The 25,198-nt window shown below is 43.6% G+C and overlaps 1 protein-coding gene across 1 annotated transcript in view; it reads right to left on the bottom strand.

Annotated features, from left to right (window-relative positions):
• JAZF1 (JAZF zinc finger 1) overlaps positions 1-24,708 on the bottom strand; it is a 202,863-nt gene extending 178,155 nt beyond the window's left edge. The window contains exon 1 of the mRNA XM_052799301.1: positions 24,465-24,708. Coding sequence (XP_052655261.1) covers positions 24,465-24,579 — 115 coding nt within the window. The 5' untranslated portion in view covers positions 24,580-24,708. The remainder of the gene's footprint in view (positions 1-24,464) is intronic.
• Between the last annotated feature and the right edge of the window lie 490 nt (positions 24,709-25,198).

Genomic DNA, 25,198 nt, shown 5'->3' with positions numbered 1-25,198 from the left:
ATGAATAGGAACTATTCTTCCCTTTAATTAGCATTTTTGCCAGATGAACACTGCTGCGAAGTGCCAAGCTGTGGAGTCCTCCTGCAAGTTCCAAGAGATACACAACTGACAGCCAGAGCATACCCAAAATCGGAAGATTTCCTTTTGCAGCTACAATTTGTTTTGCCCGCTTAAATGAAAATTATGCAATTATCAAAATGATCACCCGGGATAAGGACAAACAAGTCTACTACACAAACTCCAAGAAGTCACACACAAAACTCAGCTGAATTCTTGTGTAGCTGCGTGATGTTCTTTGAATGGTAACTAACATTATAAACATTGACCACAAAAAAAGGAAATGCACTACTATACTTCCAAAAAGATAGCTTATCATAAAGACATCCAGAATTTATGGGTTTTTTTAAACAAGACAAACAGCTGATCCTACCCATGATCACACACACAAAAAGTAGTTATGGATGACTATTAGACCATTTACAAGCATATTTCTCCAAAACTTCACCTTAAGTTCTGACCAGTAGGAAAACTATGCATCTAGAAATGTAGTAAAGACATTAGTTATACTGTCTGAGTGTTGGTGTTCTTGTATTACCAGATGAATTGCCAATTAAATAGAAAGACAGTATGGATTAAGAAAAAAAATACAAAAACATTGGCTTGTTTCCTAGCAACAGCTCAGCTAAAATTACTTAACATTTCTACTCAATCAAATGTAAATTTGACTATGTTATCCCTTAAATGTCGATTATAACAGCCCTTTTCAAATGCAAATTCAATGTGTAAAGTGAATGTAAACGTTGACAAAGCTGATATGAAAGTCTCCTGATTAACATCATTTGCATGTACACAGCAACATTATTACAAACCTTCTAAAGCCATAAGAAAATGGAAATTGGATAGAGAATCACCTTCATCATCATCTCCTTCCTTCCCGCTTTGTTTAAGAGCAACACAGACAAAAATATAAAGCCTTTTGGACTGCATGCAAAATTCCAACATTTTAAAAGTGCAGTGCATGAGCTGTATCTGAATGCCACACCTTGTCTTGTTAGCAAATACAATGGGGTGAAAAATTCTGTTTTATTCCTTAGTCCCTGAACTTGCCAATTATGGGAAATACATATAGCACACGGGAGACTGTAAAGTTTATACTACTGTGTAGCCATTGACAGCTTGCAAATTTTCTTGCCTCTTTCAGCTGCAATTGTTGCATGAAAAAACAAGAGGTACAGGGGGAAATGAGTACACATTATTCTCAAAGTCTAAAAGTTTGTCCTTTGCACAGTTAATCAAATGTGGGATTCAAACCCACTTGGTCAGGTATGTATTCACTCAAGGCCAGATTATTTTTCCCTAAGACATATAGGAGATGCTTCAAAAGGGATGTGAAAACATTTCTTCTTGTTGCAGCATTCCACAGTAAGGGCATTAAAATACATTGCTTTACAATATTTGCATTACATCAGGCTGATTTACTGCTACTTAACCAAAAGTCAACAGGAAGCTGAGAGTAGATGCAGTGTATCTTCAGCACAAAGCAAGTACTCAGAATTAACCTCTTCAGCTGAGAGTATTTTCTAGTAGAAAACACCACCCTTCCTTCTTAATCATCTCAAGAAGAACACTAGGCTCAAACACAAGATTTACATCTACAGACATCACACAGACTTGTGTTTGTCAATAGGGTGAGATTTTATTTTCCATACTGATGCAGGCAGATGCCTTGATAGCTCACAGTGACACGCATGTGCTAGTCCAGCACATTTACATGATCAGGATTTGCATGGCATCAGCTACATCAGTGCAAAATGGATAATTTAGCATACATCAGCCATCTTCTAATGTTTTATGGTGCTACGTTTTTTAAAGAAAAACAGGAGCACTTTCTTCCTCCACTGCACAGTTTTTTAATATAGTTATTACAAGTCTGTTAAGGATTATCTTTTCTATCCCAGATTAGAGTTGCTACTTTAAGTATTTTAGACAGGACAATCCCCTCCCCCAGGCTGCAAACTTTAGCGATGTCAAATCCTAAAAGCTGAAGTAGAAGACTTCCTAACAAATAGATGAGCACAACAGATGAGTATTGAGAATGCACGATCAGTAAAAACGTTTACATCCATATTAAGCACAAATCATCCTCTTCTCAAAAAGCCAGTCCCACCTCAAAATCATGGGTCTGGGACAGAGCTGAAAGTGAGTTTTGGGCTTCACCAAGAGCCGGGAAAGGAGGGAAGCCCAAGATGACACACGCAAGAATATTTCATCCTCCCGTGCCAGCTCCTGCCTGCTCCCCCACTGCTTACAAACTTCCTATATGTGCCAGGCAAGCATTAGCCATAGTCCAGTTTCAAAGGTATAGCTCATGTCTGGAGATGCATCCTGATCACATACGAGCTGGTCTTCTTCACCAAAGCCTGAAGCAGCAGGAGCTCTAGACCTTATTTCACTGATCCTTCATCCTTATGCTACACGTTTGCTGCTCCATCCCAATCTAGCTTCTGGTAGGAGAAACCAGGAAAGTAATGCAGACTTTTGTGAAAATCTTGAGATACTCTATTTTATTTTTGTTTGGGAATTTTCCAGAAACCCTTTTAGTATAGTATATACAGATGAAAATTAATACTGTTCTCTCCTTATTAATAAATTTTTTCAAGTGACTTCTACAGTCTGAAAGCAAAGGTCAGTCACACTGGGTTCCAACAATCCACTGCACTGAAAAAGTAACTTTATTTGACCATATGGTACTATAATTAAGCACACAGCAAAATACTCTTTGATCTTAGAACTCTCTCTGCCTAAATGGCTAACAACCAGATTCTTCCAAACTATGTTTTTAGCTGGAACCATTAAAAAAAAAATAAATAAATCTGAAAGACCTACATCATTGACTGCATGATTTACCATTAAATATACCATTGGCATATGTGATATGACAGCTGTGTGTTGAAAGATCATTAACTAACTGGACTCTCACCTCAAGACCATGACATAACGGGTTGGGACCTCATACCCACGACAGTGACTGAAAGAGATAAAGCAGTAGTTGTTGAACCAGCAGGACATTTGCATTTGGGAAATAAAATAAGTGACTCTTATGCAGCATACAAAATTCCTGGAGAAAAGGCGCATTTACAAGTAACATGAGAAACATTTGCTACAGAACAAAATTATGTAAACAAAACAAAGGCAAGACATGCACAAAAAGTTATCCTACACCATATGGACTATCACTGCCAAGAAAGTTCCAGAGATGAAGATTTTAAACAACTGAAACTTAAAAATCAGCAGAAATTAGTTGAATGCAGACAGGGAACCAACAACCAACCATTATTTCTATATAGAGACTTTAATAGAAAGAAATAGTCTCACAGAAATAGTCTCAAAGGAATTGTTCAGCCTTAGGTGAGGTGCTGCGGGGACTCCCAAAAATGGCAAGTACACTTATTCAAACTGCATGATGCACTAGCGTCCCCAGCTTCGAGAAAAAAAAGTTGGGAGGCAGGGTCGATCTGCTTGAGGGTAGGGAGGCTCTACAGAGAGATCTGGACAGGCTGGATCGATGGGCTGAGGCCAGTCGTATGAAGTTCAACAAGGCCAAGTGCCGGGTCCTGCACTTCGGTTACGGCAACCCCATGCAGCGCTACAGGCTTGGGGAAGAGTGGCTGGAAAGCTGCCTGGCAGAGAAAGACCTGGGCGTGCTGGTTGACAGCCAGCTGAATATGAGCCAGCAGTGTGCCCAGGTGGCCAAGAAGGCCAATCGCATCCTAGCCTGTATCAGGAACAGTGTGGCCAGCAGGAACAGGGAGGTGGTTGTTCCCCTGTACTCGGCACTGGTGAGGCCGCACCTCAAGTACTGTGTTCAGTTTTGGGCCCCTCACTACAGGAAAGACATTGAGCTGCTGGAGCGTGTCCAGAGGAGAGCAACCAAGTTGGTGAGGGGCCTTGAGCACAAGACTTATGAGGAGCGGCTGAGGGATCTGGGGCTGTTCAGTCTAGAAAAGAGGAGGCTGAGGGGAGACCTTATCGCTCTCTACAACTACCTGAAAGGGGGTTGTAGTGAGGTAGGTGTTGGTCTCTTGTGTCAGGTGGCTGGAGATAGGACAAGAGGAAATGGCCTCAAGTTGAGGCAAGGGAGGTTTAGGTTAGATGTTAGGAAAAATTTTTTTACTGAGAGGGTTGTCAAACATTGGAATGGGCTGCCCAGGGAAGTGGTTGAGTCACCATCCCTGGAGATATTCAAAAAGCGAGTGGACAGGGTACTCCAGGGCATGGTTTAGGGGGCATGGTTAATGGTTGGACTCGATGATCTTGAAGGTCTTTTCCAACCAAAATGATTCTATGATTCTATGATTCTAAAATTAAAATGCCTTAAATTAACCAGTGACCCAAGAGAAAAAAAAAGTTTTATTCTGAATAGAACACACTTGAAGTCCATAGCTGTACGTATGACTGCCTCTCACATATGCTTAGTGCCAGCATTCAATTCAGTACACTTACAACAATGACAGATGTCAAAGTTAATTTGAAAAAGATTTTATTACCACTCATCACACTCTTAAGGACCAGAGCAGGTCAAGCTCAATGTTCCTCGAGTTTCATATGCCACACAGAAGAGCACAAAACGTGGTAAGCTCGACACTGAAATAGGAAAGAAGAAAACTATAAAAAGAAAGACCAGAATAAGAACTAGCCCAGATTTAGACAGGAAATTTGAATAAGATTTGTGAACATAAGAGAAAATTAGTTTTTAACACTTTGTATTCTTAATGGTAGGCCATATCAGAATGTGTTTAAAACAGAAGACAAAACACTTATAAACAAGATTACGAGACGCAATTGCCTGTGCACTTTGATGACCAAGAAGACCTCATTCAGACCTGTGCAGAATAAGGCACAATCCGAGACACAAAAGGCTGAAGGACAGACCAATGCAAGAGCAGCTAAGGGTGGGGAGCAGCAAACTCAGAGAAAGGAGGAAAAAAAAAAAAAGACTGAAAAATATTAACGCAAGTTCCTAACTCTCCTAGTGAATTATACAAGAAAACAGTTCCATTGTAAGCACCTACAGTCAACAGAATCAAAACAAAACCCTGTTCTCATCTGGGAGGTAAGTACAGTCAAGGTAATGCAACTCTCACTCTAGCCCTCTAATATCAGGGGCAACATTTACCTTTAACATGACCTACCAGTCAGGAGAAAACCCTCTTTTGGTCTTTGGATATTAGTGTTCATGTGAAAGAAGTGACATGGATTGAGGAAGGGCACAACTGGAGTTTTTATATAAACTTGGTTATAACCACACACATTTTTAAATGACCCTGGCAAGTTCTTTTATCTTGCAGGCAAACCTCTCTAGATTTAAGAGAAGGGGAAGGAAAAAAAAAACCAAAAAACCAAAAAACAAACCACATGCCTGTGACTGTACGTGCTGCTTGAGAACAGAATGGTGACCCAGAAGCATTGCCCTGCCTCATGATGAAGAAGACCTCAGACAGTCACCATTCACGATCCTGACAGAAGGCAAGAGTGTGGGGGAAGGCAGGAGAGAAAATAAATACGAGCAGTCTTCATAGCAGTTTCAGACTCTACAAGACGGCCTTAGGCCAGAGTACAATATGGTTTTGATTCATAGTGTCGTGGTTTAACCCCAGCCAGCAACTAAACACCACGCAGCCGCTCACTCACTCTCCCCCACCCAGTGGGATGGGGGAGAAAATCGGGAGAAGAAGCAAAACCCGTGGGTTGAGATAAGAACGGTTTAATAGAACAGAAAAGAAGAAACTAATAATGATAATGATAACACTAATAAAATGACAACAGCAATAATGAAAGGATTGGAATGTACAAATGATACGCAGTGCAATTGCTCACCACCCGCCGACCGACACCCAGCCAGTCCCCCCAGCGGCGAATCCCTGCCCCCCACTTCCCCGTTTCTGTACTGGATGGGACGTCACATGGTATGGAATACACCGTTGGCCAGTTTGGGTCAGGTGCCCTGGCTGTGTCCTGTGCCAACTTCTTGTGCCCCTCCAGCTTTCTCACTGGCTGGGCATGAGAAGCTGAAAAATCCTTGACATTAGTCTAAACACTACTGAGCAACAACTGAAAACATCAGTGTTATCAACATTCTTCGCTCTGAACTCAAAACATAGCACTGTACCAGCTACTAGGAAGACAGTTAACTCTATCCCAGCTGAAACCAGGACACATAGAAAGAAAAACTATGGTACATCCAGAGCCTGTGATTTCTGCCATAGCTTCTTTCATGGGCAGTAGATAAACTACCTGATTTAGTAAGTAGCTTCAGTAAGCATCTTTAAATTAACTGAATATCACAGGCACACTCCTTTCCAGCTACCCTAAGAAAGGCAAAGGCAGGATAAGCACACCAAGACAGTATAAGAATGAGACAAGTGACACTCTTAAGGGACAAGCTGCTCATCAGCACCACTTTGATCTTTGGTGACTCCACAACTTAACACTACTTTCTGGGTGAAAAAGCAATCTTTCGGGAATCTTTTAATACAGCTCTGTTTTAAAAGAACTAGCTAATCTGTTCTTACTAGCAAATGTAATCCATTACCGCAGCATTACAGACTCCATTTAGCTCAATTCTTGAAGCTTATAAAAATGGAGAGGATACATAAGGCATGAAAAATAAAAACAAAATAGAAGAGAGGAAGAAGGTTTGCTAACTGCAGGAAAGAGCACTCCTACAATCTCAGTCCAACCACTGCTTACATTTTATTCATCGATTCTTTCTTCCAGTTTTTCTCTTTCTGCAAAGACAGCCTGGCAGCACCACGTTTTTGTTACTCAATATAAAGTCAAATACAATCCCAGATCATTAAAAAAAAGAGATAAAGTACTCCTCCAACTCGAGCAAGAGAGTCAGAAACAGCACCTTGTTACCCTTCTAGGGTCTCCATCTCTCCCTCACATTCCTAGGGCTATTTTTGGCACAGTGTCCTGGTCCAAGCACACACAATGGAAACAGGATCCCATCACTTCACAGAAGGAAAAATGGAGGCAGACAGGAGGAGATTTCCCTTTGCTGACATCATTTTTGCACTCCTCTGAGAATCCATCATCCCCCTTGAAACAGTGCATCGCTGCCTTCAGCACACCCCTGCCTACTCTGCCAGTGTCAGGAGCTTTACTCACTACACGCCATACTCTGCTGGTCTTCACAGTGCTGATGCGCTGTAACTTCTCTCTCATACTCACCATCTTTTTTTTTTTTTTTTTTTTCCCAAGCCGGGTTCAAGTACTACTAATACACATCTTACAGCAGCTTCTGGTTATCAACGTCAAAAAGTCAATGAATCATTGCCAGATCCATAGAGCTACAAGTAAGAACGTATAAGAGAGTCATTAAGTCCTACTGTAGTCAGATGATGTATAGTAAAGTTGTTCAACATTTGCCACATCAAAAGCTCTAACCAGATAAACTTCAGAATAGGAAAATCAAAAAAGAAAGAAAAAAAATCAACAACATAAGACATATGTCATAAGACAGCAAGAAATAAATAGAGCAACTAATAAAAAGTCCTTAATAAACCTTGGATTCAGAAATGGTCTCTCAGACACTGCTCTAAAAGTAAAGCTCACAGACACAACACGAAGCTTAAAAGTTAAAATACTTGGCTGCTGGGATAAATATTTATGGTTCACCTCACCTGCCCACATATTTGGACCATTTAAGATTTTCTCCTTCACAACCAACTGAGAGGAGATATTTATCAAAGCCTCAGCAGCACGATTTGTGTGATAGAGAAAACCAATGGCAAGAGTATAGTTACTGTAAACATCTGTTTAAAAAAAAAGGCAATCAGAAATAGAAAGTATTTATCTACTCTCTAGAGTAAAACCCATTTTGAATTCTGTGATCCTGCCTCCTTGAAAGGGAAATTGGACTTCAGTTTCCTACCCAAAACAAAACCAATCTATCTATTTACATGTAACATATTTACAGGTAGACAAAGGAAGTGTAAATATCCTTCATGCATGTACATGTTTGGTTTTATATATTTATATATAGGCTTATTTATGAGCCTACGTCCCCTGATATGCTCATTGGGATCTTTTCAGCAGAGACATCATCCATGTGCAATCCAAAAGCATCAGGGATCATCAAAAGGTTTTGCTTTTGAGAGGTACAAATGACCTCTTTATGTCCTCGGTGCACAAATCCGTCCTGCCCATGCACCTCCCTGGCATCTCACAATTCCTGTAAAGAGGCGAAGACCCAGCCCTGCCACCAGCCCAGGACTGATTCCACCTCCCCAGGCTGGTTCTCCTCCTCTGTGATTTGCTGAGCCATGTAATCCTTGCAGTCACTTCTAAATGGAAAAGACACATTGCCAAACATTCATGTTTATTATTACAGTCAATCAATTGAACTATAATTCTACCATTGTTATCCACCAACACCTTTCCTGCTTAAATGCAATGTATGTTTACTTTATTACTGAGGAGCTCAAATGTTTTCTTTCATAATGAAGTATTCCCTTCCTCCTCCCACCTAAATCAAGGTGAATCCTCATGAATCAGACCAAGATCTGGAACAACGTTTTCACTTCTACAGTGACATGGCCAGATGCAGGAAAGCTGAGAATTAGGATTTTTACCAGTTTTAAGATCAGTTGAAAGATTTCACAACACCCAACACCACCACACAGAGTTGGCATTTTATTATTTTCTCTTTTACAGTATTACTGCTGAAGGAAAAGTTCAAGATCTATTACGCCAAATGAAATAGCCGTGAAGGAGGAGATCAGATGGCAAAACAAGTAACACAAATCTTATAAAACCCCAGACCTATTAGCACTGTGTAGACAAAAGTAGTTTGGATCTTACTCCAATCTGCTTTGCAAAGGGCCTTCCTATTTCCCTTACCCCGCTAGACCCTCATGCACCAGTAATGCTGGTCACAGTTACATAAAGTCAAAAACATGCAAATTCCACTTCTACACTGTATTTAATAAGCAGATTCATTTCCTCTGTGGTCCATATATACACAGGAAAGTATCAGCTATCTCTTACAAGCAATGCTTTATCTGTTCACCTATAGTCAGCTAAAGCAGTGGGAAACGGCAAATTAAAATAGGGGACTCCAAATCCTTGATCCAGATCAACTAACTTTAAAGCTGGGTGCAAAGAAATGATGGAAGTCGGAAACAACACAGAAATCCCTATCTAGTGGTAAGGCATTGGTGATTTCTAGAAGTCATCTTTGGCATGTTCAGTTCTTTGGGAACACTGGATCTATGCTGAAAAGGAAAACTTAATCCCAACACCTTGTACTCACAGCTAGCTATGGAGTGCAGTGCTGGTAACCCACGCTCAGGAAACAAAGAGCACTGTTTTCATTTTCCTATATCCAGTTCAAAATAGTACCATTAAGCTGACACCACAAGTGTACATCAGCAGGAAAAGATTGTATTTATCTGAAAATCTTTACTCCTCATCAGAAGACCTCTGTATAAGCTACTTCCTCAAAACTGGAGCTGATAAAAATCGGCCAACCACATACACGCACACACTCGGCATAAGACCCGCAGATCACAAAACGTGTAGGAACTCGTTCCTTCTTAGGAAATGCCCACAATCGATCCTCAAATTCAAGGCCCAAACAAACATTAAAATACCGCAAGCCACTATGCCGTTTATCTAACTCCTTAAACTGTGACCATCACCACAGTTATCTGAGCACTTGAACACAACTGACAAACATGCACTTAGCAACATACCTCATTATTAATACATTTTTGTGGCAGGCAAACATAAAGGCTTTTTTCTGTTCTCCAACCAAGATATCTGCTAAAGTCTGCATCTCCCCAAGCCAGCCAATATGTTGTTATTCGAGCCATTCTCATAAGGTCACGTCATCGTTACTGGATGTCTTTCATATTACAACACATCCTAAGCAATAGAAACAAAATTATGGCTAAACAAGTTCCTACTATATTAACAAGTCCATCAAATCACTAGAAATGCAATGTTCTCAAATCTGTGCTACAGCACAGAAACAGCTCTGTGCTCTCCCCTGCCACCATCTCCAGAAACAGCAACCAAGAAGGGAGGCCAGAGTTGCCTCTACACAGATCTACCTCTCGCTACCACGTCTTCTCTTTCCTCAGGCCGTCAGGTAGGATGAGCTGCCAAGCTTGGTTTAGTCTGTGTAAGTACTACAGGTTTTGCACGTAACAATCAATCAGTTTTGTTTAACTAAACCATATAGTCAATTTTAAAAAGCACTCAGTACCAAAAGGAGACACTGCAAAAGACCATCAGTTTTCAGAGGGTAAACAGCTCAGCACTTCCTAAATATCAACCCCTCCAGAAAAGTATCATACGGTGATTATGCAAAAGCTAGGATACGTATTGTCATCCCCCAAATCACTAGTTCTCCCCTCTCAAAAGTAAAGAAAACTCAGAGTGTATCTATGGATATATAGCAGTCAAAGTGTTAGAAATAGAGCAATATCCCAGCTGTGCTTTCCTCTGGGATGCACAGCCCAGCCATCACCTATGCAACCAGAGGCACCAAACAGCACATGTGCCTCAGTGCCAGCCAGCAAGTGACATTCTGTAACATACAGGCAAGCTCCTGTTTTGTTAAACTCACGTGGATATACGCTCAACTAGAAGTGGCAGTATGTTGTTCTGCTCAGGTAAACTCATACTGCTTAGGACATGATTACTCACTAGCGGTTTTGTTTGTAGGAATCCTCTTCCACATCCTACTGCACAGCCATGACACCACAGCATCAACTAGTAGAGAGCAAGGAGACAGGAGGACTGTGAGACTTCAGCTTCATCTTCCTAACAACCAACATATGATACTCCACTGCCCAACAAGGACACCAACAGAGAAGGCAGATCTCCTTTGCCATGCTGTAAGACACTTTGGGGCTCAAAACATGCAACACAGAGCAGTTCAAATTGGTGCATTGTTTTAAAATGGGAGACAGCCAATTTGCTGTCTCAGATGATTGTGAGATAGAAGTCTGTCTTGGAAAGGAATCCAAATCAGATTTGTATCTACCCAAATACAAACATGAAACCTTCTGGTAACAGTCTTCATGCTTGTATTCTGCTCTTAGTAGAAAGTCAGGGGAAAAAAACCCAACCCAACCAACAAACTAACAAGCTTGCTTTCTTGAGTGCTTGTCATTAGCCCTACCTACTGGATTCTAAAAACTGCCATCATGCAAGATTGCTTAACTTCAGAGGTTCAAAGGTGGGAAGCTGCAATGGGCTCATGGCGAGTAAATCAGAGTACAAATCAGGAGAGGAGGTCCACAAAAACAATCTCAAAATTAGCTGCATATGCCTGCCAGAGAAGCTATTATTAAGTCTGTTCTACTAAGCCACCTACCCACAACAACAAGGTAGAAAGCAACCAAAGGGTACCCAGAAGGGAAGGCCTTTAGGATCTTGAAAAGAGATCTGTTCTGCTGTGGAACCACTGGGAGAGGAAAGGGGAAGAAAAAATAAAAGAAAGAAAGAAAGAAAGAAAGCAGTTCTGCTACAACAGCAACAACACAATATTTGTTTAGGAGGGATGGGCCACCAGCCCAATCTTTAACGAATCCAAGGACTCCAAACAGGATGGCTTTAAAACTGACCTTAAGAGAAAGTCTACTGTATTCTTGGAAGAACAGGAAGAGGATATGTCATATCTGAGGAGGAGATTGCTTATTTCTTCACCAGGAATACTTCAGCATACACAGTCACTTACTGAGAACCAGTGCTTTGAACCCTGCCCTTTGGATGGATTGAGCATTCAGTTCTCAGCATCCTGAGCAGCAAAGCCAAGCAAAAAATTTCATGTCTCAGTTATGTGAAGTTCTGCTTCAAAATGAAAATATGGAGGGGAGTTATCTACATCCAGATCATTAATACTGCTGTTAAGGAGCATGATTTATATAAAATGAATTAAAAAAACAGCACCACAACAGGTCACCTGCAGAGGGGGGAAATTCAGAATACTAAGAGGAATTAGAACAGCTTGAAAAGGTAGCTACGATAACCTATAGAAAGGATCCAATATGAGGAGGTGTTTAGTAATATGAACAAGAGAGGTTTTCAAGATAGATTAGATGAGGACTTTGCGGGCAGTGTACTGAGGATACTTTTGGCATCCATTAAGAGCTCTGAATCTCATCAAGTACATGCCTCAAGCAGACTGCATGAACAACCCCAAGCATTCAACCCCAAATGGGTTAGGAGAAAGTGGGTGGCCTGTATACTTGCTCCTCAATTAGGGAGCTCCACTCATCTGTGCAGCAACAGGAGAAGATAACAGAACGAACAGTCAGAAGGGTCAGCACTAGATGAGCACAAGACACCAGCTGGAGATTTTTTTTCTTAAAGGCAGTAACAGAACAGTAGGCAATTTCTGATTTCCCTAAAAAGCCTAAACCAGGTACCCACCAACTCTACCACAGAATGCACGTGTAACACCTTCCTACATGGATACTTACTATGCAAAGGGCAAACCACTTTGGGGCACCCAGAACTAAAGTCTGTGATATGTGTGTGTGTAGCAGAATGCTCTGCTGAACATAATTGCTTATCAAAAGCTAAACACCACCGGAGCAGAGTTTTCTCCATGGACAGTAACAGATAGGTATGGAATTTATAATCCCTTTCCTTCCACCACCAGTCAGGGCTTGACAGATAAGAAGAAAGGTGGCAGGTGATGAGGGGAGTTGAATTTTCCTGGTTTAGGAAGCAAAGCTAGGACAGAACAGAAGAAAGAAAAGATGTAAAGGTCTGTCTTTGTTCCACAGGTCAACACAGATGAAAAGGAAAAAAAAAATTAATTCCACCCCCCAATTTGTACGTTGTTTTTTCAGTCACGACAGGATGACTAATCCCATGCATCTGTCTTCCCAAAATACAGATACTGGAAGGTTTTTTTTCTTCTTACCTCTGAAGTTTACTATCTTGTGTCAATTTGCCAAAACAAACTAAATATTTGAGCTCCTCCTAACCACGTCTCTTCAGTTCTCACTTCTTATTGTAACCACCTGCATCTCTGCAGGCTTCTGAAAGAAACATTTACTTGGTCTTCAATTACAATTAATATTTTTAAATTACACATGCATAAAGATCAGCATGAATTATTGTTCCTAATTATCAATATAACAAGTCTAATGGAATACTGCATAATAAATTTTAAATTATTACACCACATAAGTTAACAATACTTTCTAGAAAACTCTGTACTCAATTCCATGCCATGGTTCTAGCCACACAACACCACTAGAGATTATAAACAAAACTAACAGGCCTTCAATATTTATGCACACCTGCTACTACAGAGCAAGCAATTGCAAAATTATGTGTTTGGGCTCAATCTTGAATTCATGAGGTACCAAGTATCTTTAGCAGCTACTTACACCGTTGCAGGCAAAACTCCACTCCTTTCCAATATTAAAGGGTTTGGGGGGCAGAGCAAGGGGATTTGCTTTCCAAATGCAAATGCTATGGCTTCCATACAGGCAGGGTCAGGGAAGAGGCATTCCTTCGTTTCCAGAACACTCAGTGGTAGTAAGCAATCCTGCGGCTGGCACACTGTGCTGTCTGCAAGAACAGAAGGGGTCACTAGCTGTACATCCACCATGTTTCAGAGGTCAGTGGAATAAAGTAGAATTAGAGTGATACTGCACTTCTTATTTAAAAAAGAAAGAAAGGAAAAAGTCAGGTCGCCACTGAGAAAAAAAACGCAGTTATCAATTAACCCAGTATATCTCCAGAACATTCATTAAGCTTAGAAATTAATGTTCATTTCTGTTATATTTGTTTCAATATTTGAAATGCACTTGAGGCCATACATACAGTTCAGGTATAGCAAGAGCAGATATAGAATTTCTCGCCCATCTCTTTCACGATAATTTCTAACTCAGAGATATGAAAATTGCTACAGAACTAAAATTCGTCAGGTAAACGCTGTTCAAAGGCAATTTTGGTGTTTGTTTGGTTTTTTTTTTAATTAAAATCCAACCACTTAATATTAAAATACAACAATGCAATGAAAAAAATCCACAGAAGTTAACAGCAACAAATACCTTTTCCCCATCCTGGGCATTCAGTTATTGTTGCATACCTGAACAAGCTCTTGATATTTACCCTGGCTCTGGAAGCAGGTTGAGCGAGCCACTGAAACTCACTGACATATAACCATGTTCCAGATCACAGTGTCCAACACAGACTTTATCTCCCTGCTGAATCTGGTCTAAAGAGAGCCCTGGGTAACTGCACCAAGGTAACTGTCAGCAAAGACAGGGTATTTGCTCTGTTCTGAAGACAGGCTCTTCACAGTCTCACAAAAAACTTGTCAGTGAAAAAGGGGTTATTCTGGATAGCTGAAACGAGACAAAACATTAGGTACAGGTAGCTAACTCTCTGGAGATCTGCCCTAGGACAGAGACCAAAATCTGCAACCACTGTTAAACATGGCTGCTGAAGATAAAGCATGAGGACCGACACAGCTACAGTGTCAGCACTTCCCATCTATAAGAGCATTTACATAGTTCAGGAGTATTTAGTCAATTTAAGAGATTTTCTGAGATGTAAGGAAAATGCAATTATTACCAATGCTAGGACTGTGTTGAAAGAGTCCTACAGCCCAGCTACAAAGTCCTTCTAAAGTATAGCAAGTGCTTACACTGTGCCTGGGAAAAGGAAGATTCCCTAGCATAGACCTGTGAAATGAAAGTGCATACAAAAAAAGCCATGTAACATTATCTTCCCACCCTCCACAACCACACCACTACCTTGCCCCATGTCTTCCCAGGAGCATAGAGCACTTTAGTTTAACTACAGTAGACCACGCTAGATCAATCTAGTTCCTCCATGAAGGCTGTGCAACCATGGGATTTTACTTTAAACACCTTTTAGCTTTCTTTTTCCCTCAAAATACCATAGTAGTTCTAAGCAATTTTTAGTGAATTTTACTGTCAATGAAGCTGTCAACTGCCTGGTCCATGCTGCCACATCCATGGTACTCTGCATTTGGATGAATAACCCCCAGACTGAGTGCACAAAGCAGCATACTCCTGAGCCTCTTCCCTCTTCTGTGCTGTCACTGCTGCAGAGATTTTTCACTTCCCTTCCACAAATCCATCTTTTTCACATTAGCATACTCATAAAGTGAGTCAGGAAGCTCTTGCAATATGGCCCAAACAAATTTATGGGGAAAAACAGTTCTTTGGGTTTTTCCTTAGATTCCACTTATCTTTCCCCTCCCTCTATACAAAACAAAAAATGTTCAAATAATGAAGACCTGACACCTTGGTAGGAAGGCTCTGCAGGCATCCCAAGTGCTTAACACGATAAAGAGGAAGAAAAGCTCCCTGGCCCCAAACTGAAATAGAGATGAGTATATGAGTAGTTCATTGTTACTTTTTGCATCAAAACTGGGACCTTAGCAACTCTCACATCACCCAGTTATCCCAGTACAACCATCAGTGATGATGCCTGCGAGGCAGCAGACACTTCTCTACTCAACAGCAAGTTAGAAAAGTTGCAACACTTCTCCAACAGATTGCTAGAAAAAACATGTAAACTTCCAGGGTTTCCCTACAAGTTTGTCACCAAATTTACTTGGATCAATGTCAGTCCTTTGATCTGAAGACAAAGGAAGCAAGGGTAGACCTCAGTAATTTGGTTTGCAGCTTTCACCTGCAAGCAGGCAAGCATCTGAAGTCTACACAAAGCCTTTAAATGAATTTTGAGGTCACTCCCGTAACACTAATACACACACTCTCTGATGAAGATACACAGCAGGATTGCATCAAAATAAATGACTGAAATAATGACATAGTGTTATTTTCTTCACTGAATGCCACTGTCATCTACCACGTAAGGGGCTGAGTTCACATTCATGTACCCATACCAATCTCATACAGCACCGAAATTGGATCTCTTGCCTCTTAAATGTACTACCTCCCAGTTTCTGGGTTACAGCTCCACTTGCTTCTATTGGGATAATTCCAAGAAAGTAAGATGGTGACTGCATTACACACTGCTGAAGAAGTAAGTGATACTTTACATCTATTTCTTCCTTTCCACAGCATACTCAGATATTCAGCAGTTCTATTTTTATTCAATGAATATTTACTATCTGTCAAAATATGTTGGGGAAAAAAAAGAATTTCCAGAAAGAACAGAAACGTTTGCTGCTTACTCAAGTTTGACAAAGTAGTCTTGGAGGAAATAAAAAAAGCAAGAAAAAGGGGGGGGAAATCTCAGAAGTGTCCAAATATTTTCTAAATTAAAAAAACATTTTCTTGGAGCAGTTTCAGCAATGCCAACATTTCAAAATGAAAGTGCTCAGCTTTTCACAAAAAACTCTTAAAAAATAAGATGGCCTCTATTAGCATGCAGTGAAATCTTTCTCAAAATCAGAAAAAGTGTTTCAAAATTCACCCACAATGAAATTCTAATCTTTTTGGCCATAAAGAACTGACCAGCTCGGCTTCAAAACCCCACTCAATTTTGTTTCCCTTAAACTGATAAATTTCTTCTTCTATGTCTACTCCATCCTTTGTAACACAAGATGAAACATTAAAAAGATGTAACTAACACCTGTATTTAAGTCAATTAATTCTTTAATGAATTACAGTATCTTAAATGAAACTGCACAGTAGTAATGTACTCCACCCTGGGCACTCATCAGAGACACAAACAGCACCACAGTGTCATCAGCATCTCTGGTGAAGAAATCCATTCTCCTTGTTTATCTTAGCACAAACTTAAGAAGGAGCCTCCTAAGAATTCAGGGTGAAAAAAGCAAATATTAATAGCAAAGAAAAATCATTAAACCATAAACTGGAATATTTCTTCTATTCTACAGATCAGAATATTGTTCCAGCCTCTTGTAACTAAAGTATAATAAACCATATGTACTCCCCCAAAGCATTTCCAAAAGTCTCAAGATAGAATTCCACACCGAGTAACAGGAACTGGTTGTTTAATTTTAACTGTGAAATTATTCACTGAGAAAGTCCCTTAAAACCAAGGATTCTTTTTTGTTAAACACAGCTGATTTATCAAACCAATTTTCTAATTGCTGCCATTTCAAATTAACACTAAAATCTTTGCCTCTGCCTTTCTCAAAGTGTACATAGCCACTATTTACTTAGATGTTTATCATCCAACTTTTGAATTACTGCTGCTTACTAGAGACAAATAAAATTAATTCTCAGTGAAATACAGCTTATTCAAGAAAAAGAATTATAAATAAAGAAAAAAAAAAAAAAGCACATTCAGGAGCAACATAAAGAGTACACTGGAAGCAGCTGGTCTCCAGTGCTTACTTCTTTTGCATTAAAGTATTCTGCAGCTTGACACAAAATATTTCTGATTATTTGTTTGTATTTGCATTATATTATATAAGAGGAAGGAATGGTAGGTAAGATTATCTCCAGATTGAACACATAAGTTTCTTCATCTTCTAGCATCGCCTCTTCTTCAAATTATCTTTTATTATACAATTCCTGGTATTTTCACATTCCCCAAGAAATGATGAAGTGAAAAAAAGGTAAGTTGACTGGCAGCTACCTGATTATTTTACAATTCTCATAAGGACTGCAGGTTAGCTACAAAAACATCTTCTCACACCCTGAAGAGTAGACATGATAATCACTCTAAGTTTCCCCCCAAAAGTAAGTATGCCCTACACAAGTGAAGTATAACACTACTGCTACAAGTTACCTGATGTGTCTTCAGTTTTTCATTTTGACTCATATTTGCATAGATCTGTTGGTGTACAAGCAGAGCAATCCCTGCTGATGGTAGGGACGCAGCCCAGCAGCAGGCCTCACCCAAAGTCACTCAAGTTGGCAGAGGAAAAAGGAAAGATCCCTCTTAGCTTTATGTGAGGCCTTCAATCTTTAAAAGGAAAAATCAGTTTGCAGCATGTTCACAGGTGTTTGCTTTCAGCCCCTTCTTCCTAGAACATACACCACTCAAGCTTTACGCCATTAAGATACTTTATGCCTTAGCCTCGACGTACTTGGTAACCTCAGAACAAGAACAAATTTCACAGCACAGAAGTATAAAAAAAAAAAATCATGTTTTAGTTAAAGTTTAATGGCAATTCCATTTACCTCCATATGATTAATATAACCTAGCATTTGTTACAAATGTTGCACTTATATTTTAACACAGTTTAAATTCACACCCAAAGAGCAAAGGAAACCAGACTTGGAACTGGAAAGTAATCCCAATACCTGCTCTGCTCAAGATTACAAGTGGGGAAAAAAGTGCTCATTAGAACTGTTAGTCAAAAGAGAGTCTATTTGATAGAAAAGCCTTCCTGAAACAGAAGAGCCTTCCTCACCACACCAACTTGCAAAGCAAATAACCAACATCCTGGAACACACATCCTTCCACATCACTGTGAAATGCATTTTCAATAAATAACAAAAATTACAGCTGTAGAAGTACTGGGCAGAGGATGAACTTAAGATAAATGTAGCCATAAATGTAGAAAGTTGCTTTCCATGAACAATAATTAGTACTACTGCTGAGGTAAACACACATAATTGATCTTTTATTTTGCAAGGCCACACATTCACGCACATTACTGGCAACTAAGCATGGGTCTGTCCTCCGATTTCCAGACACTGAACACAGCATCCCATATACCTAGTTGCCACATCACTCACAGTGTAACAAGCCTTGGGTTAAGATCTATCACCTCTTCAAAACAGCCAGTCTCAACTCCAAATGTTAAAATTACACATTGAGCAAGTGCTAAAAGAGAGTTACATGATGGTAACCCCTTAAATGATGTTCACGCTCTCCTGAAGAGCTCAGCTTTAAGCGAACAAAATCTTTCATACAGACTTAAGTTTGCTAGGCCTTCCATAAATGCTCGTGTGTAGCCCCTCACCCTCATCTTTAGCAACATAAAAGGTTTGCATCTTTTTATGCTTGTTTTACACAACATACCGGGGGCTCCAATATATAGAAGCTGTCATCTATGTCATATTGCACTTTATCCAACATACTTGTGGAAGTTTGGGCAACACAGGAGAGGGGAGTGACACACACATTTTAGCAATACCAAATGCCATTTTGGCATGTGCTCACAGCTGGCTTGTAATTCAACAGCTTTTACTATCAAAGTGAGGATACAGCACAACCGTTATTAGCATTTCTGGGAAAATACTGAAAGGGCCAACTTTAAGCAAGCTGCATGCATTCAGCCAATGGATTATTAAACCACTCGAGCTCTTTGCTGTGGAATCTGGCCCCTTGACTGCGTAATACTAAATAAGAACTGAAGTCACTGAAGGTAGCAGATGTCAAAGTTACCACCAGACACAGAATTTCAAAAGCTTCTTTCCCCCTCCACATGCCCTGAACTTTGCAGATGGGTAGTATTTTATACGTAAGATTTTGGTCTGTCTTCTGCAACTATTCTTTCATTGAAGAAGTTTTATTTTTCCTGCTATTCCTGTCACTTAGGAAAGCAGCTGCCTCTGCTCCCACAGCAAGTACTGTTCTGTTACAGGACCCATCCTAATATTTGGGAATCAGTCAACTTTGATTAGAAGCATCATAGCTCCCAGTTCCAACAGCAATGTAACACAAATACCTCACTGGAAGCTATCCAACACCAGGACTTCCTACAAAGTTATGATGAAATGTTCAGCAACAGTAGATCATCTTAGTTTGTGTAATTACTGTATAAGCAGATAGTCTTCTTTTTTTTTCCTTCAAATTCTTCTAGCAGTTTCAGTGCAATACAATTAACAAATTCTACTTCCACTAAGATAAAAGTGACTTCCGATTTATCTTATGTATCTCTTCCTATCCACTCCTCTATCTCTTTGGGCCCACCACTGTATGTTCAGACACTCATTTCATTCACATCCATTTCCTCAATGCTCGATGAGTCTCAGAAGCAGGACTGCTCACATCAGCCATACAGCTACACACGTCCCTATGGCATGTCAGTACTTATCATGAACCAAGTGAGCACATAGTGGCTCATACAAGCAACTACCTCATCTGCACACATGATTAAAAATATTCTTCAACTAGAAATAGAAAGCAAAAATTAAAATAAATACGACAATGTTGTCAAATCTGATTAAGAAATTCAGTTTAAATATTGGCTCTTCAGCATCAGAGTAAACTTTGTATCAGCAACTAGCTTTAAGGAGCTACTTGTCCCCACACTAAAGGATGCAGTTCAACCATGGGTAGATTAAGGAAGAATCAAATCACGGGGGGGAAGCCCCCCCCCCCGAAAACCCAGAAACCAAAGTGTGTGGCCCTCTGGACTTCTATGCACGGCTGAAAATACCCCAGAAGATTACTTATACCAAGTTAAGACTTAAATGTAATTTCAGAAACACACTGTGGAACTAAAGGTGCCATTCCTAACATCACAGCTGAAGCCACTACCAGGACTGCAGAAGTGCAATAAAATTTGCCACGTTGCCACCCACAGCTGAATACCCGGTAGTTCAGGGTTGGGGCATTTTTTTTGGGGGGGGGGGGGGGGGGGGGGCGAGTGGTTTTGGGAGGTTTTTCTCCTCTCTTGACAGTACGCTGGGGAATTGACGGGATTAAGTCCATTCCATTCTATAGTGTGAACCTGACAAATAGCAGTAAATTAGGCCTTTTGCTCCCAGACTAGAGACATCAGAAAAGTCAACCTGCAAGGTCAACCTGCAAGGGATCAGAGCAGCCAAAACCAAGAGGCAGGGAGATGGCCTAGCAAGGCAGACTAAAAGCACCCCTTCTCAGCACACTTGCAGAGAAGATAACAACAGCACTTCAGGTTGCTTGGACAACACGCTGGTAGAAAAAGCTCACAGAGAAGCATTTATTAATCAGCAGTTTTAAATCAATGTCTATTTTCAGGTGTGAGCCACAGAAAATGTGAATACGTTGTTTGACAGTATTGCTACAGACTTAAGAGTTCCCCCTGCAGAACATGGTCTCATTGCAGAGGACACCAGTAGGGCCTTATGAAAGACCCCAGAGCAGTGCTCCTGAGCTAGCCTAATTCTTCACAAGTCTTCAATACATAAATGCAAAACCCAGAAAGCAGCTGATATGCTGATGGGCACGTAGCACCACCTCAGAGTTGAATATTTCATCCAATGGGCACAACTCTCCCACGTTATCTGCACTGATACTTTTTCAAGTAACTGGTAATTTATCAGGAGACCACTAAGATGTAAAAGAAAAAAAACAAACCACTGTACACTGAATTATTTCATTACCATATGATTATTCATGAGCGTTAGGAGTAAGGAAAGCAACTACAGAATGCCTCAGAAACCAAATATATTCTGTCCCCAGAATGCCGCAACAGTGTTTCCTTACACTAAGATGAGCTTTATTTGCAAGGCTGACCAAAAAAGATCCCTCGATAAGTATTTGTTCCCACTTTTTCAGAGACACAATACAGCTCTGAAAAACGAGCAAATTCTTACCAGCACTCCACTGATGATGTGAACGATTATTAACCCATCCCGTGAAATGTGGCAGAGCTGCAGCATTGCAGCAGCCAGACCATCAAGAGCCCATGCCATACACACCTCCCCACACAGAGCTGTTCGCAGCATCAAGTTTGTTATCCGTGCTGTAACACTGTCTGCCCAGCAATCGCCCACTTCAGTTTAAACTAATAATGGAATATAACTCAATCAAGTTTTCTTCATTCCTGCAGCACACACAGCATGTCCAAAGCAATGTGTTTATTATATATTATATATGTTTTTCAAAGCAACAAATTTCAGTGCACATTTCTAGACCTGTATGACAGCAAAAATTGGATGCCATTTGCATCAGACCTACTGAGAAAGTAATTCCAACATAAGCTCCTATTCAGACGTTTACTCCTTTATGTCCCAGCTGCCTTTGAAAAGGTTAATCACCTCTTGGCTGAGCGCTGATCTGGTGAGCTTTCACAGATTCTCACCCTTCAGGCTGCACCGGGAGCCCCTCACACACCAAGCCATACAGCTGAGCCTCCACGTGAGAACTGGGATCCCTACTCGGTGTCACTGGTGCAACTCCTTACTGATTTTTCCAGTGTTTGACACAGGTGAGTCACATAACATACCCGCACCTTGTATTCACAAGCAGGTCAAGTTTAACCTGCCATCACGCTGAGGTGAAACATTAAAGATGAAGCATGAGCAGCAACCTTACATCATTCTCCACCAGCTTCTACTCAATCAGCTGCATGTGTGACATCATATGTGCAAAGTTTCAGTTGTGTCTTGCAAGTCTTGGCAAATGACACGCTTGATTAAATGTATGCATGTTCAATCTGTAATACTTTGAGATAAGAAATAAATAATGAATAGTGGCTACAGAATTAAATATACAATGATTAAGAAATTACAGTATTTCAGCATGAAGTTCTCTCTGCAGAAGAGTCTTAGAACTGCTGATCAGGGATTAAACAGCAACACACAGACCACATGGGCTGGACCGTATCTTTTCTGACACCCTGTGGGCTGTGGCACCTAGGGGCTGATAACCTACTTGAGGGACACACAAAATGACTTATGAACTTTCATTTTGGGAAACTGTTTCCCCTAAGCTTTTCTGGTGTAACATGATGCATGGTGTAGAAAAAGCCAAGAACCTTAGATTCAAAAAAACCCCCAACTATCACAACAGTATGCTTGCACCATGTCAAGTCATAAATTACACAGTTTTGTGGTATGTGGTTTTGTTACCTCATACTAGGCATCGTGATAATTATGAGAACCACACCTTTCATCTCGCTGACCTATAACATTACATTAATGTAACATTACACTCGCAATTTAAGCTTCAGTGATTTTTTTTCAGGTATCCAGGCCTGCTTATTAAAACTTAATAAACTGAAATGCACACTAGCTTCATCGTTTTGCAGCAGCACGTTGTTTCCTCATCCTTCCAGTGAAACATGGGAGTCTCTGGTCCCTGGATGCTTAAAATTTCTGTATTTCTGCCCCCCCTCCCCGCCCCCATTTTAAAACTTGGTCTGCTTCAAAGAGTTAGCTCAATTTTTGGACAGTTTAAGCACCGTACTTTATTAGCAGAAAGTCGGAAAGTTTCGGAGGGGAAGCAGCCTAGAAGCCAAGGCAGCACACCTGCCGAGGCCGAAGAGCGAAGGTGCGGGGCGGCGGCAGCCCAGCGGCGGGGCCGAGCCCGGCTGGGGACGGCGCAGGGACGAGATGCTTTGCTAGAAGCCGGGGCGGGCGGCGCGGTGCCGGCCGGCAGACCCTCCACGCCGGCACGCCTCAGGCCCGGCCGGGCGCGGGCAGGCCGGTCCCGCCGGAGGGGGGAGAAGGAAAGTTGGCGCCCGCGGCCGGCCGGGAGCCGCGCCGCCCCCTCCTCCCCTGGGCGCCGCCCGCGCTGCCGAGGGGCGGCCCCGGCGGCCCCTGCGCACGCTCCCGCCCGCCGCCCATGAGGCGCCCTCGCCGGGAAGGCACTGACGAGTCATCGCCCCGCCGCCCGCAGGCCCGGCGGCGTCCCCGCCCCCGCGCCCCTGGCGGGACGGGCGGCTTGAGGGGAGCGGGGGACGGCGGCCGTTGCGCGGCACGGGGCAAGCCTACAGGTGATGATCCAGCGCGGCCTGGCCTGGGCTCCGCGGCTAACGGCAGCGGGTCGCAGCGCGGCCGCCTTCGCCTCCCGCCCGGCCGGCCCCGGGGGCTGCACCGGCGGCGCGGGTCGCCAGCCCCGCCGTTGCCGCCGCCCGGCCTCCCCTCCCTCCCGCCGCCGGGCCCTCCCTCCACGCCCACCGCGCCGCCGGCCCCGGCCTCCCTCACGCCGTCCCTCCGCCGAGAGGCGCCTCCCGCGCTGCGGCGGCCGGTGCGGCCGGAGTGTGACCCGTCCTCCCCACCACACCTAGCAACAGCGCTGACAGGACGCAGTGGCGGCGGCGGCGGGAGGAGGAGGAGGAGGAGGAGGAGGAAGCGGAATGGCTGCCGCGGCGGCGGCTCCCTCCCCGGAGCCCTGACAGCCAGAGCCGGGGCGGAAGCAGCAGGCGGCGTGCTGTGCCTGTCCTCCTCCCTCCTCCACCGCCTCCTCCGGGCTTCTGCGCTCCCTCCTGCCAATGCAAACTAACTCCCCCTCGCCAGGGCCGGCGGGCTGCACGCCTCCCCCGCACCCACCCATGCCGCCGCCACCGCGCCGCACGCCGCCTCCCCGAGGAGCCCTCCACGTCGCCCGCAGGACCGCTCCTGCCGCTCCTCACCCGCCGACCTCCCTCCCCCGGCGGCCGCCGCCGCCGCGCCCCAGCTCCCACTGCACCTTGTGCCCCCCACCCCGCCCCGCGCCGCGCCGCCGCCTCACACGCGGCCCCCACGCCCCCCGCGCCCGTCGCCGCGGGGCGCCCCCGCCACCCGCCCTGCCTTGCCCTGCCCTACCCTGCCCCGGCCGCGGCCCCTGCCCCGGCCCCGCCGGGCACTCACCGATGTGGTTGTCCTCGATGTGCTCGATGAGCTCCGCCAGGGTTGGGAAGTGGAGCCCGCAGCCCCCGAACCTGCAGGCGTTGGAGAAAAAGGAGGCGGCGGCGATGCCTGTCATGGTGTTACATCGAGATCCCCCTGCGGTGCCTGCTCTGCCAGGGCCGGTGGCGGCAGGGCGGGGAGAGGCGGGGGCAGGGGGGAACGGGACGGAGAGAGAGAGATGGGGAGCGAGAGAGAGAGAGGGTGGGGGTGGGGAGGAGGAGGTGGCGGCGGCGGCAGCAGCAGCAGCGTCGGGAGCGGCGGAGGGGAGGGACGGGCTGGGTGGGGGGAGATGAGGCAGCCGCAGCTGGGAGGAGGGACCAGCGCGGCTCTGTAACAGCTGTGCTGCCCCGGCGGCGGCCGTCGGCAGCGGGAGGAGCAGGGCACCCGGGCCGCCCTCCGCGCCCGCCGCCGCCGGGGGACACCCGCGCCTCCCTCGCCGCGGGGGCGGCGGAAGCTGCCGTCCGGCACCGAGCGGGGGTGGGGAGGGGAGGAGGGCGCGCCCCGCCGCTAACTTTCCCCCTCAGCCTCTCGCGGGCGGCTGCGGGGCCGGGGGCTGCAGTAGCGGCTGGCGGGGCGAGGGGAACTGCTCCTGGGGTAGGTGCTGGGGCCGGGACGGTGGCGCCCGCCCCGGGGGGGCTCTCCCGGCCGCCGGGAGTTGGCTCCTAACGCGCCCGTCGCCTCCACCGTACTGGGGG

The sequence above is a fragment of the Harpia harpyja genome, chromosome 1, assembly GCF_026419915.1.
Source record: "Harpia harpyja isolate bHarHar1 chromosome 1, bHarHar1 primary haplotype, whole genome shotgun sequence".
NCBI classification, from domain to species: Eukaryota; Metazoa; Chordata; class Aves; order Accipitriformes; family Accipitridae; genus Harpia; species Harpia harpyja.
The sequence above is the reverse complement of the archived record's forward strand: the minus strand, read 5'-3'. Positions and strand labels throughout refer to the sequence as shown.